The sequence below is a fragment of the Littorina saxatilis genome, linkage group LG12 (genome assembly GCF_037325665.1).
Source record: "Littorina saxatilis isolate snail1 linkage group LG12, US_GU_Lsax_2.0, whole genome shotgun sequence".
Taxonomy (NCBI): Eukaryota; Metazoa; Mollusca; class Gastropoda; order Littorinimorpha; family Littorinidae; genus Littorina; species Littorina saxatilis.
Window position 1 is genome coordinate 26,808,674 of NC_090256.1, and position 14,316 is coordinate 26,822,989.

The following is a 14,316-nucleotide window of genomic DNA, read 5'->3' on the forward strand; positions in this document are numbered from 1 at the left end:
TGTTGCGAAGTAGCCACCTTGTGTATTATTGATGTGCATAGTAAATTTGTCTTGTGTTTTTTCGAATTGTCCCCTTTCTCCCTCACCCTCCCCTTTGCAATGAACTGAGCACAGTTTAAGCAGATAAAACTTCAGACTCAGCCTCTTTCACCATCACATTGCAGGTCCTTTTGCCATGAGTGGAGAGAAGTCGAACAAGCTGCAAGGCATGGACACCCAGATCTTGGTGGACGCCCTGGCGGTCATCATGGGCCACGAGGAGAAAGAGCTGTGTAAACCGGGCAGCTTGGCCCTCATGTTGATGGTCGACACTGCCACTACCATTCTGGGCTCCAAAGACAGGGTCAGTCAATGTGGTTAGCTGGGGGTGGGTTTTGGGTGTCTCACAGTACATTTGAGGAGATAGGTGCAAGGATAGAGGGGGTGGGGGTGGGATGGTGGACACTGCTACCACCATATTAGGATCCAAAGACAGGGTGAGTCAATGCACTTAGTTAGGGTGGGTTTCGGGTGTCTCATTGTATATTTGAGGAGATTGATGCCAGAATGGGGGGGGGGGGGGGGTGTGGGATGGAGGAGGTAATAATCTTAGGATGACTGTTGTGAAGTTTATTCAAATTCTGTATCATACATAGTGCGTGCATTAAACATAATTCTTGATCCAATAGCCCAGTTGCTCCCCCCCAAGCCCCCTCCATTGACAGAAGGAAATATATACCAAGTCATCTTGTAACTTACTCTGTGTCTTAATTGTCAACAGGCTTGCCAGCTGCCCCTGTTTGAATACCTTGTGGACAAGATGTGCTCGCTTTGCTACGACCGTGCCTGGTACGCCAAGTATGGAGGGTAAGTTCATTTTAAGCTTATGGATTCTTTCTGAGCTTTTGTGTGTTTGCTTTTTGGTCTACAAGAAATTGCCAGGGTTTTTGCAGTTTGCAAACAGGTGTGCATGTTATATTAGAAGCATACAAAGCAGCTGTTTGCGTTAATGGGGTTCCAGTATGTGGTGGTTTGCTTATACAAGACCTGAATCCATGATATCTGTATGCTTGAAAACATTTGCATAAAAATGTGCCATAGAAACCAACAATGGGATGGCAATGGATAAACACAATATAATTCAAAAAAGAAGAAAAAGACAAACAAGGTAACATTTTAGTATCATGCAGGCATGGGAATTGTCCGCCGAAAGGCAAATTTCCGCCGAAATTTTTTGTTTGTTCTGCCGAAAAAGCAAAAGTGTCCGCCGAAAAAATAAATGGGGGAGGCAAAAATGGTTCTAAAATCTGAATTTAATGGCAAACTTGGAGCTAAGATGACACCAAATTGCACCAGTTGGGTTTTTTGGAGATTTTTTTTTCCGGTGGGGAATGCCCCCGAACCCCCTTAGCAGGGCTAGGCGCTTCGCGCCGTCGACTTTGCTATTACTTACAAATGTTCAGCCTTTTTCAATTCCCATGCCTGATATTCATGGTTTTGTTCAATGTAAGATCCATCAGTCTCGAAACAAATCCCTTGCAGCTTACAAATTTGCCCTCCCTTCAAATAACTGAACATCCCCCACAACACACACAAACACACACAGACAGACACAGACATGCACGCACGCACGCACGCACGCACGCACGCACGCATGCACGCACGCACGCACGCACGCACGCACGCACACACACACACACACACACACACACACACACACACACACACACACACACACACACACACACACACACACACACACACACACACACACACACACACACACACACACACAGCATGGTTAAGCCTGTATAGTATGATGTTTGCCAGAGAATACACGATTCAAACCAGTATGTTTTAACACGCATAACTTTTCACAGATGCCTGGCCATCAAGTTCATGTACGAGCGCATGGCGCTGAAGTGGGTGCTGGAGCACCAGTTCAACTTCCTGCGGGCGCTGCTCTTCGTCATCATGGACCTCACTAGTGAGGTCAGTGGTGTGAGTCTCCTTTCTTTCTCTCTTCTGTCTGGCCTTCACCTGTCTGCACACACGTCAACATCACCTTGCTTGGCAGGTACAAGGTACAGTCGAACCTGTCTATACTGACCATCCCGTGGACTGACCTTCTTCTTCTTCTTCAGTGTTCCAGAATTTTCTGGTTACGTGTGAGCTCGTTTGCCCGTTTGGGTTCCCCACACTATACTCTGAGAGCATAGTCGGCTCACTCCGCTTTCGTTGAGAAGGCATGCTGGGTATTTTCGCGTTTCCATAACCCACTGAACTCTGACATGGATTACAGGATCTTTTCCGTGCGCACTTGGTCGTGTGCTTGCGTGTACACACGAAGGGGGTTAAGTCACTAGCAGGTCTGCACATAAGTTGACCTGGGAAATCGGAAAAATCTCCACACTTAACCCACCAGGCGGCAGCGACCGGGATTCGAACTCACGACCTCCCGGTTAGGAGGCCGACGTCTTACCACCACGCCACTGCGCCTGTTCGTGGACTGACCAAAAATGGTTGTTATTTGGTCGCTATGAAAAAGTGAATTATATAGAAGAAGAAAAAACTTGTCATGGATTCTTTAGGGTGGGCAGTTGGGCATTATCGACAGGTGGTCGCCAGGGCAGATTCGACTGTACAGACAATTTGTGGTTGTGATGGACCTAGGCAGTTAGTTTTCATTCTCTCTCTCTTCTGCCTTCACCTTTATCTGTCTGTCCTCTCATCAACACTCTTGGAAGGTAAAATGGCACCTGTTATTTATTTATTTATTTTATGCAATTTATATCGCGCACATATCTCAACCACGGATTCAAGGCGCAGAGATTTATTTATGCCATGTGAGATGGAATTTTTTACACAGTATATCACGCATTCACATCGGCCAGCAAACCTCAAGCCTATTAGGGCGAGCATTCACCTTTCACGGCCTATTATTCCAAGTCACACGGGTATTTGGTGGACATTTTTATCTATGCCTATACAATTTTGCCAGGAAAGACCCTTTTGTCAATCGTGGGATCTTTAACGTGCACACCCCAATGTAGTGTACACGAAGGGACCTCGGTTTTTCGTCTCATCCGAAAGACTAGCACTTGAACCCACCACCTAGGTTAGGAAAGGGGGGAGAAAATTGCTAACGCCCTGACCCAGGGTCGAACTCGCAACCTCTCGCTTCCGAGCGCAAGTGCGTTACCACTCGGCCACCCGTTGTGTGAGTCTCCTTTCTTTTCTGTGTGCATTTTTCACCTGTCTGTGTTCCTGTTGCTGCCACTGCTGCCGGGTACTCTTGACAGGTACAAAGTATAGGTTGGGGTTAATGCCGATGGTGGCTACCAGGGATAACAAGAAACAGAAAGAAGGAGGTGTATGCGCAAGGAAGAAGACAAAAAAGTTCATGATTGACAAGATTATTCTTCTTCTGCGTTTGAGGGCTGCAACGTGTTTTGCACGAATGGATTTTTTATGTTTTAGTTTTTTTTATCCACCATTTAGGCAGCCATAGTCCTTTTTATATTTAGTCAAGTTTTGACTAAATATTTTAACATCGAGGGGGAATCGAAACGAGGGTCGTGGTGTATGTGCGTGTGTGTGTGTGTGTGTGTGTGTGTCTGTGTGTGTGTGTGTGTGTGTGTGTGTGTGTAGAGCGATTCAGACTAAACTACTGGACCGATCTTTATGAAATTTGACATGAGAGTTCCTGGGTATGAAATCCCCGAACGTTTTTTTCATTTTTTTGATAAATGTCTTTGATGACGTCATATCCGTCTTTTCGTGAAAGTTGAGGCGGCACTGTCACGCCCTCATTTTTCAACCAAATTGGTTGAAATTTTGGTCAAGTAATCTTCGACGAAGCCCGGACTTCGGTATTGCATTTCAGCTTGGTGGCTTAAAAATTAATTAATGACTTTGGTCATTAAAAATCTGAAAATTGTAAACAAAAATAAAAATTTATAAAACGATCCAAATTTACGTTTATCTTATTCTCCATCATTTGCTGATTCCAAAAACATATAAATATGTTATATTCGGATTAAAAACAAGCTCTGAAAATTAAATATATAAAAATTATTTTCAAAATTAAATTGTCCAAATCAATTTAAAAACACTTTCATCTTATTCCTTGTCGGTTCCTGATTCCAAAAACATATAGATATGATATGTTTGGATTAAAAACACGCTCAGAAAGTTAAAACAAAGAGAGGTACAGAAAAGTGTGCTATCCTTCTTAGCGCAACTACTACCCCGCTCTTCTTGTCAATTTCACTGCCTTTGCCATGAGCGGTGGACTGACGATGCTACGAGTATACGGTCTTGCTGAAAAATGGCATTAAATTACATATTCCTACTCCGAATCACATGTAGCATTGACACAATCGGAGATGCTAGGTTCTGTACAGGCTAACCGTCTAAGGGAAGCAACCCCAACCACAAAAGTGTAAACGTAGCCATGGTAATGCCCATACACCCGGGGAGTTACCTCCCCTCGTGCATGCCACGTCACCACTGCTACTGAACACGTGGTTCCTATCATTCGACCTTACAGCTTTCGAGGGAGCAGGTTGTTGTATTTTTTGGGCTCCCCTGTGGCTGCGCTGTTGGTGTTGTTTTGACACCCACCGGCCACGTTACCGTCTATCTTGCCTCCTGCTTCGTAGTTGGTGAGCTCTTTCCATTTTGGTCATTATTTTGACAGGAAATTTGTGGTAGTTGCTGATTTTCGTCCGTGTTTGGACCTGTGATATTTCAGTGACTACTGTTGGCCGCCATTTTTGTTGTCAGCATGAGTTGACAGATTTTTGTGGCTAGGCCATGTATTTTGGAGGTAAACGTAATTTTACCTTCTTACTTGCTTTCTGCTTTGTTTAGCTGGTAAGCTTGTTCCTTCTTGTCTTTAGTTTGACAGGAATTTACCTATAGTTGCTGACTTTTTTGTCCGTTTGGACTCCTAAATGCGTTTCAGTAACTTATCTTGTGGCCGCCACGTTCGGTTGCTCAGCTTTCCTGACAGCTTATTTATGTGGCTAGGCCTATGTTATGGTGAGGTTCTCCTTACTTTACCTGCGTTTTTGCCTTCTGCTTTGTTAGTTGGTAAGCCATTTCATATTTCGTCATTTCTTTGACAGGAATTTTTGTTATTGCTTAATTTTCGTCCGTTTTGGACTTCTAAATTTTGTCCAGTAACTTATCGCTTGGCCGCCATTTTGTGTATCAGCGTCGCTGACAGTGGTTTACTTGGCTAGGCTTTAGCAGGTATCTACCAGTCCGTAGGACTTGTCGTGGTTTCGGATTTAACATGTTTTTTATGTTTTGTTCGTTACTCTTTCTGCCTCGAACAAACACTTTGTGGGGCAGTCATATACTGTTGTACGTCCTGTTTCTTCTCCTCGCCTTCTCTGCCGTTAGCAGATCAGGTGTTGCAGGTGTCTGCGTTATCTTTGTGAAGAAATTGTCGCGTGCCAAGCCTGCGTCTTCCGTTGGTCCCGCTGTCTGTGGGCGACGTCACCTTGTTGGCTTCTTTGACGCTTCCGGCCGAGACGTTGTCTAGGGCGGATGTTTTGCTTCTTCGTCTTCTACCGCTGTGGTTGGCGATTCAAGTAAGTCGAGCTGGTCCACAGGCCCTCGTGAGGCCGTCGGACAGTCCCTGCTGGGACACAGCTCTTTTCGGCGGGTTCACGACCCGCAAACCCCTGTTCAGTCGCACCCTGGCTTCACTGAAGACCATTGTGTGGCTGAGCAATGGCGGCAGTTGGTTCCGGCTACTTCTCCGACGTACGCACCCGCTGGGGTCGTTTCCGGAGTTGTCTAGCCGTTTCCGACTGCTGCGCTTCCGGCACTCGCCGGAAGCATAGGTCCCCCGATGTACGCACCCGCTGTGGTCGTTTCCGGGGTTGACCAGGTCCCCCGATGTGCGCACCCGCTGTGGTCGTTTCCGGGGTTGACCGGACGTTGCCCCCCGGGCATTCGTCCTCTGTTCAGTCGCACCCTGGCTTCCTCGAAGACCATTGTGTGGCGGAGCAGTGGCGGTAGCCGTTTCCGGCGCTGCGCTTCCGGCACTCGCTGGAAGCATAGGTCCTCTGACGTACGCACCCGCTGTGGTCGTTTCCGGGGTTGACCGGACGTTGCCCCCCGGGCATTCGTCCTCTGTTCAGTCACACCCTGGCTTCCTCGAAGACCATTGTGTGGCGGAGCAATGGCGGTAGCCGTTTCGGGCGCTGCGCTTCCGGCACTCGCTGGAAGCATAGGTCCTCTGACGTACGCACCCGCTGTGGTCGTTTCCGGGGTTGACCGGACGTTGCCTTTAGGGCATTCGGGCTTCCGGCCTCCGTCCTCGCATTCGGCGCTTCCGCTTTTCGCGGTCTCGTCTGGTGCTTTCCGGCTCCGCCCGGATTTACTGCTCCTTTCGCTTCCACTTCCTTCAGGATGTCGGTAGCTGAGGAGCAACGCCAGCCCTTCGGGCAGGTGTTGTCTTAGCCCTGGCCGATGTAGTCAGCGTTTCAACCTTCGGTTGTCGCGTCGACTGCCGTTCCGGTGCCGGCGGCTGCAGACTTGCCGTCTTCTCTCTCTTAGCCTGGTCAAGGCATGAGTTAGGACGACGTCGGGGGGGGGACGGATTTCCGGTTTTCCGGTTATGCCGTTTCACCGGCCTTCCACCAGTACGTGGACTTCGGTTTTTTCGCTGGTTGTGTCGGACATTCAGTCTGTCGTCAGCGATTCCACACGTGCTGGTTATCGGGAAAAAGGCTTAACGCTGTCCTCTTAGCTGCGGCAGAGGGCACGTCGAAGTTTTTTCCCGGACGGGGCTTCGGCCTCCTACACTTCCTGTCTGGAAGCATAGGTTCTCCATCACAAGCGCACGTTGTGGCTTGTCTGGGGTTGATCGAGGACTGGCCTACGGGCGTTCGGGTTCCGGCCCCAGTCCTCTTCTGTTCTGTCTCACTCTTGTTCCGTCGTGGGCATTTGTGTTTCACAGGGCGGCAGCCGTTGTCGGCGTGGCGTTTCCGGTTTTACTGGAAGCATAAGTCCTCCATTTCAAGTACACTTTGCGGTTTTGACTGGAGTTGACAGAGGACTGGCCTACGGGCGTTTGGGCTTCCGGCCTCAGTCTACTCTATGCAACTTTCGCTTCCGTTTTTTGCGGTTTTGTCTGCTGCATTTCCGGCTCTGTTCGGATACACTTCTCCTCTTCCTGACACTCCTTCGGAGGTCGGGGGGTGAGGAACAGCGGCTGGCCTACGGGCATTTAGGCTTTCAGCCTCAGCCGGGGCAGTCTTCACTTTACCTGTTGGGTGTTGAGTTTACTGCCTATTCAGTTCGGGTGGCCCTGGACGTTTCCCCTATTCACGACCGTCATTAGGGGGATGAGTCAGGTCTTTTTCCGGTTGGATGGTTTTCCGGTTTCCGGTCATCTCATTCATCAGTTTACCACCAGCAACTGTGACTTCGGTTGCGTTCGTAGCTGAGCTATTCTGGTTTTCAGTCTTTGGTCAGCAATCGAACACGTTCTGGATTTCCGTCGAAGCTCGGAGCTTCGGTTCAGGATTTCCCGTTGGGTGCATCGACATTGGTGGCTTCCTTGTTGGTTGACTTTGTTGTCGATGTCGGACTTCCGTTCCGTGAAGATAGGATGTTTTCCTACTTCCGGTTCCTTAGTCACCTTTTGTAGGTACCACGGTTTGCAGGTTTTGGCTAGGCCATCTCCTCCCGAAAGTGGTATCTCTAGTGTTTTGGTTCTGCCGCTGTTTCTACTATGGTTCAGTTCCGGAACATGCTCAGCCTTGACTGGCCTCGGCTACACGGGCTTCACCTTCTGTTCCTTCTTGCTTATTCAGCCTTTGGAACTTGCCTCCTTTCTCTACTCTGTTGGCCAGCCCTTGCTAGGGTGAGCATGGAGCAGATGAGGCTGCCCTTCCTTCACTACGCTCGTACGGCGGGTGTCGGAGGGACTCGTTTCTTTCGCATTCTCAGTTCCCTGAACAGTCAAAGAGAGTCGCTTAAACTTTGCCTGCAGTAGAGTTTCAGTCGAGTAGAGATCAGCAGGTCTCTGACTGCTTTACAAGGGTTGAAGGAAGGTAAGGCTAGCATACTCAGAAACATGCTTAGCAGAAGCATGCTCATTCCTCTGGTTAAGCTAAGCTGGCAGCCTATAGGCAGCCTTGGCTGGGCAACAGCCATTCCACGTTGCGGCGATGGTGGTTGTTGCCTTCCCGTTTCTTGTGGCTTCGGACTTCGTCTTTTCTTTCCTTTGTTCTCTCTTTTTAAGAGATTGGATAGGACGATTTTCGTTTGGGTGGGGTTCTCTGGATTCAGGTTACCCCTGTTTGGCCACAAACGTTTGGACTTTGGTCCTTGTTGTCTTTCATCGAGTCGGACTCTGTCTTTCTCTAGTGATCAGACGCGTTCTGGTGTTTCGTCCAAACTTAAGGTACGCTTGAGTTGGCCTCGGAGGTAACATTCAGATTTTCCTGAGGGGGCATTGTCTTGGACAATGGATGTTTGAGGAGTAGTTCTTTGTGGCTTTCCTCCTCTCTCTCAGGTTTTGGCTACTCTTCTCCTTCGGGCAGAGGTTTAGCTAAGGTTTGGTTCCTGTGACTTCAGTCTTGGGCCTTTCCTCTCTTCTTCCTCATCTTAGTATGAGGCGAGTCCGGATGACGTCCGTTGGGTCGGGTTTCCTTACAGTCGCCCGGCTACAAAAGGCAACTTTGTCTAGGGCGGTTGTCCGTTTTTCTCCGCGTTGGACTCTGTCTTCAGACAGGGACAGACGCGCTCTGGGTTTCTGGCCAAACTCAGGTAGGCTCTTGATTTGGCTAGGAAGTTAACTGCCTGTTTTTTCCCTGAGAACTCTGGTTTCGGGAGTCTTATGGCTGGCTGGCTTCACGGTTTACGTTTACCAGTCTTGGTTTTCTGCTTTAGGTTTTTGATTCACTCTCGATTACCTTCAAGCAGACTGTTTTGGGAACATTCTGGCTTTTAGCCATTTTGTTTATGGTTGCCAGTCACATCGGTTTTGACCACCGTGGGTCCTCACTTCCGGTAGCTTACGCACAGTCGTAAGTGGCTGCTGTCGGGTGCTACCTCTCTCCCTGCGTTCGCAGGGACTGGTAGGGGATGACTGGCGACCTTCTATTGTGAGTTTTCTCTTCGAGGTGGACTCTGGTACGTAGTGCTTGGATGTCTCTCTCTCGCTCTTTCGTGGGGATTGGTCACTCTTATTTTGAGCTGACTTCTTTCTCACAAGCCTTTTGGGCTTTACTACATCCCAAGGTTTGCAGACTTTGGCATGGTTGTCTTAAGGTCACCGCGGGGGTTCGTCCTTCTCAGTGGAGGGGACAACCTTACGCACGGATCTTCTCAGGACATTAGCATTTCCTTCCAATAAAAGGGGGGGGGGGGAAGCTTGTCTTTCCCTTGGCTCGCCAGGGTTATTAATCCAAGGCTTGGGTCTATTCCTGTGCTGTTTTTTACGGCTAGGAGATTGGAAGAAGTGCTGAGCACAGCTTTCTGGATCTCTGAGGTTGTCTCTTACGCTTTTGCCTGAGATACTTCTCGGCTGTCAATCAGGACTTTCCTCGGTTCCCTCACTGCCTGTTGGCAGTGGGCCAGCCCTGCCAAGGGCTTTTTGAGTGGGTTAGATTTTCTTTCCCACTGGGACCGCCCTGATTCTTTGGCAGCGGTCCAGGTTTTCGGCAAGGTTTTTTGAGTGAGTTGGATTTTTCTTTCCCACCGCCTTGTTGTTGCAATCTGCTACATGTGATTCGGAGTAGGAATATGTAATTTAATCGAAAATTTTATTGTAAATTTTCATTTAATAAATATACCTACCCGAATCACATAGTATATTCCCTCCCGCCAACCCCGCTTTTGATTTGGAGTATTTATTCTTTAGGTCGAATGATAGGAACCACGTGTTCAGTAGCAGTGGTGACGTGGCATGCACGAGGGGAGGTAACTCCCCGGGTGTATGGGCATTACCATGGCTACGTTTACACTTTTGTGGTTGGGGTTGCTTCCCTTAGACGGTTAGCCTGTACAGAACCTAGCATCTCCGATTGTGTCAATGCTACATGTGATTCGGGTAGGTATATTTATTAAATGAAAATTTACAATAAAATTTTCGATTGCGTTCAGTTTCATTCTGTGAGTTCGACAGCTACTTGACTAAATATTGTATTTTCGCCTTACGCGACTTGTTTGTTTTGGGGGGGGGGGGGGTGCATGGTGGCTATTTTTATGTTTCTATATCCCTACAAACTGTGACATAGTTTACAGGATTACAGGATCTTAACCGTAAGTACTTGGTTTTGTGCTTGCTTGTACTCACAAAGGGGAATAAGACACTAGCAGATCTGCACAAAAGTTTACATGGGAGAAAAAACCAAAAAAACATATTTCTCACTCATCTGAAGTACAGCAGCACAAGGAAAGATCAGAACTTGAAAACAGAGAGTAGTGAAATAAGAATAAGGGTTGAATAAGGGGTCATAACAGAGAGTAGTGAAATAAGAATAAGGGTTGAATAAGGGGTCATAACAGAGAGTAGTGAAATAAGAATAAGGGTTGAATAAGGGGTCAAAACAGAGAGTAGTGAAATAAGAATAAGGGTTGAATAAGGGGTCAAAACAGAGAGTAGTGAAATAAGAATAAGGGTTGAATAAGGGGTCATAACAGAGAGTAGTGAAATAAGAATAAGGGTTGAATAAGGGGTCAAAACAGAGAGTAGTGAAATAAGAATAAGGGTTGAATAAGGGGTCATAACAGAGAGTAGTGAAATAAGAATAAGGGTTGAATAAGGGGTCATAACAGAAGAAGGGGGTCATAAAAGGAGATGGCTGGGATTTAGTATGAGCAGGAAAGATAATTATTTTGGACTCATTCAGATTGTAATCAATGTGGTTTCATTCGTAGCATTTGTGATCTTTTCTGACATGTTCCTGTTTTTTAAAATGGGCAAATAACTTGCATAAGATATTTTTCTCATGTCATTTTCAAATTACAAATTTGCTAACTGTTTATTTCACTGTGACATTCCTATATAAATAAACCTTTCATTCATATAGTTATTTTCATAGTGTAGGTTACATAAGTCTCACATTCATAAGACTTGTCAGCCTAACTACATAATTCTTCAGGATTCTTGTCTAGAAGTTTAGTCATCCTAAGTTGAAGTGAGTTAGAAAACTTCACTTTTATAATACACACCAGTCATCTTTTATTGTTCTCCTCATAAAAAGATATTTGTAAAGAATTATGACTGTCCTGCATTGCTTTTCACTATTAAAACACACCTTCACAGGGGTGTCGTTTGGGTCGGCCCTTCGGCCAATCGCCGATTTTTTTTACTTTGGCCGAAACTTTCATGTCCCTATCGGCCAAATGTCCGAAGAGTATTCGTCTAAATCGGCCAAAGTTTGTCCAGTTTTTTGTATTGGTCAGGCTTTGATTGCTAAAACTGCTGCCGATGTACTTAGTCAACTGACTGACGTTTATTTCCTTCGCGAATATCAAAAACGAATGTACAAGGGAAACCACACTCTCAGCGTTTCCGTTCGCCGGTTCGCGATAGTTTGTCAATCAGGCAGTGCTTTCGATTTGGATTTGAACATCATGTCGCAACCAAAAAAGAAAAAAAACTAAATTGGCCAAGGTTTGCTACCCTTCGCCAAGGTAAGTGATTCCGGACACAATGACAGGAACACCGCGAATGTGGACAGTGTCAGTGTGAGTGGTAGTAGTGTTGTCAAGTCGATCGAAGCAGACGACATAGCAGACCGCGAATCGAAATCTGCTGAGCCAGAGAATGAAAAGCGTCCTCCAAATCGTGGTTTCCAAACAAAATGGCTCACCCTACACGGTTTTTTATTGGTGTTTTACCAGTCATGTTTCCCAAGGCTTGTCAAGATTAGCACAAGATTGGAAGAGTTTTACTTTCAAGAAATTAAAGTTAAAGGTTTGAAAAAGTTTCAGAGAACTGGTGTCTGATGTAGTTAAATCAGCAAAGCTGATTGTTTCAGTTGCAGTAAGCAACATATAATCCAGGGGCGGATTAGGGTGGTTGTTACAGGGGTTCCGGACCCCCCCAAATAAAAAATAAAAAAATTCTGTCTGTGAATTTAAAAAAAAAATTCTGTCTGTAAAGCCGGGGGAAGAGTTAATTGTTTAATTGTCACAGTATGCGACATGTCTTCCTTCTAACCATACTATATGATGTCGGGAGCAGATATCAGCATAGACCTATATTAGACCAGTGAAGATAAATTGCCATTATTTAAATTTTAATACTAACGTTAAAAGAAATAATGAGTGGCTGCTGACACCAGTTGATCATGTTTAAAATCAAGGATAAGCCACAAATTGTTTATAAAATAGCTAAAATTCTTCTGCTTCAGGGGGGCTTTGCCCCCCAGACCCCCAACGGGACCCTGGACCCCAGGTTGTACCCTCCCCCCTCTGGCTTAACTGTTCCGCCCCTGTAATCTAGCTGTGTTCCTAAGATAATGATTGTATGTATTGGTGTTCCCCTCTTGAGTCTTGTGCTTCAATGTTGCGGTGACTTTGTATGAGCCAAAATAATGGCTGAAAATTTTCCAAGATGTCCTAAAGCTTTCTGACAGTTTCGGCCAAATGTCCCAACATGAAAATGTCTAGCAACACCCCTGCTTCATTTGATAGGCCAGTCTTTTTTTATTCCATTTCAGTATCAGGAGATTTAAGGGATATGTATCTTGAGGTATGACTGTTGACAGTTGACAATGTGGCAAGTGTCGAGCGGGGCAATCGACTTGGCCAAGACCAGCCTGCAGAGTATGCTGGCCATGTGCGCCAATCAGATACCGCCGGACAAGGCCACCCCGGAACTCCTAGCCGCCCAGGAACGATCGCTGCGAGACGTCACACATGAGCTGGTTCGCCAGGTCACCTCGCCCAACACGCTAGTCCGTGAAACGGTGAGTATTGAGTGTTGCATATCTTTGCTAAGTCCGTGAAACGGTGAGTATTGAGTGTTGTTGCATATCTTTGCTAAGTCCGTGAAACGGTGAGTATTGAGTGTTGTTGCATATCTTTGCTAAGTCCGTGAAACGGTGAGTATTGAGTGTTGCATATCTTTGCTAAGTCCGTGAAACGGTGAGTATTGAGTGTTGTTGCATATCTTTGCTAAGTCCGTGGAACAGTGATTAAATTACATATTCTTACTCCGAGTCACATATTTAGCATTGACGCAGTCGAGATGCTAGGTAGACTGAAAAAACGCTATCCCGTCTATAGTATAAGGGAAGCAACCCAAGCAAAAAAGTAGCAAGCTTGCTACCCTGGGTTGCCTCCCGTAGCGTGCATCACGCCACAGCTCTCGTACCCAATACGAGACACCCTCATTCGACATCTTTCAGCCAGAGAGACAGGTCGTGCTTGATTTCGCTCCTAGGCTGTTGTTTGCTGTCTGCTTGACACCCACCAGCCTCGGCTCCCCGTCTGCTCATAGCTGTTTCTAGCGGTGAGATTGTTCCATTTTGTTGTTGTTTGCTTTGCCATTCTGCTGAGAATTTTCTCGTCCGCGGACTTGTGAATTTTGCTCGGTAGTTTGTTGCTGTGGCCGCCATTTTGGTCGCCATTTTTCGCTTACACGTGGTGCTTTTTTGCTGGTTAGTTTGGGTCCGTGCTCGGACTTTTAGCGTCGACCAGTAGCACTTTTACCTGCTTGTAACTTGTACTTTGTGCTAGTTTATTCTGCTGAAGTTTTAACGTCCTAGAGACTTGTGTATTTTCAGTAGTTTGTTTTCTCGCGTGACAGCATGTCGGATAGTGAGAAAAAAGCGAGCGACTAAGGCCGAGAGTAAGGGCAAAGGCCCTGGCAAACCTAAGTCCTCGGCTTCTACTTCTTCGGCTAGGAACCCCACGGTTCACGTTTCTGACCCGAAGACTAACTTCGTTTTTTCGGTGCCCATTTCGGCGCCGGAGGAAACTTCGTCTGGCTCGCGGGCGGCGGGCATTACCGCTACCACGTCTGTTTCGAACCCGGCGCCTGTGCCGGAGGCTGGCACTCTTGTGGCTAGCCTTTTGTCCTCTTTGCTTCCAGAATTTGAGATGGCGCGGACGGACCCTGTTTCCAGCTCTGCCTCCCTCCCGGGGGTGTGCGACCCTCGGTCGTTGGCTTCCTGTGTTCCTGTTGTTTCCGGATCACCTGTCCAGCCTGCTGGCTTCGGCGTTGGTGCTGGAGGCGGTGAACAGGGAGGCGTTTCTCTTCTCGGCCGGCGCTCGGTGGCTACCGCTTGCGGGAGTGCACCTGAGCAGGTCCCTTTTGGGATACGGTCGTCACAAGGTATGTGCTCGCAGCAG

The 14,316-nt window shown here is 47.1% G+C and overlaps 1 protein-coding gene across 5 annotated transcripts in view; it reads left to right on the forward strand.

The window, feature by feature from the left end:
- LOC138981634 (transformation/transcription domain-associated protein-like) overlaps positions 1-14,316 on the forward strand; it is a 158,528-nt gene that overhangs the window by 43,566 nt on the left and 100,646 nt on the right. For 4 of the 5 annotated variants that reach the window (XM_070354624.1, XM_070354628.1, XM_070354625.1 and 1 more), the window contains exons 29-32: positions 165-343; positions 761-846; positions 1,860-1,980; positions 12,729-12,929. In XM_070354624.1, coding sequence (XP_070210725.1) covers positions 165-343; positions 761-846; positions 1,860-1,980; positions 12,729-12,929 — 587 coding nt within the window. The remainder of the gene's footprint in view (positions 1-164; positions 344-760; positions 847-1,859; positions 1,981-12,728; positions 12,930-14,316) is intronic. The other variant, XM_070354627.1, reaches the window with a different exon arrangement.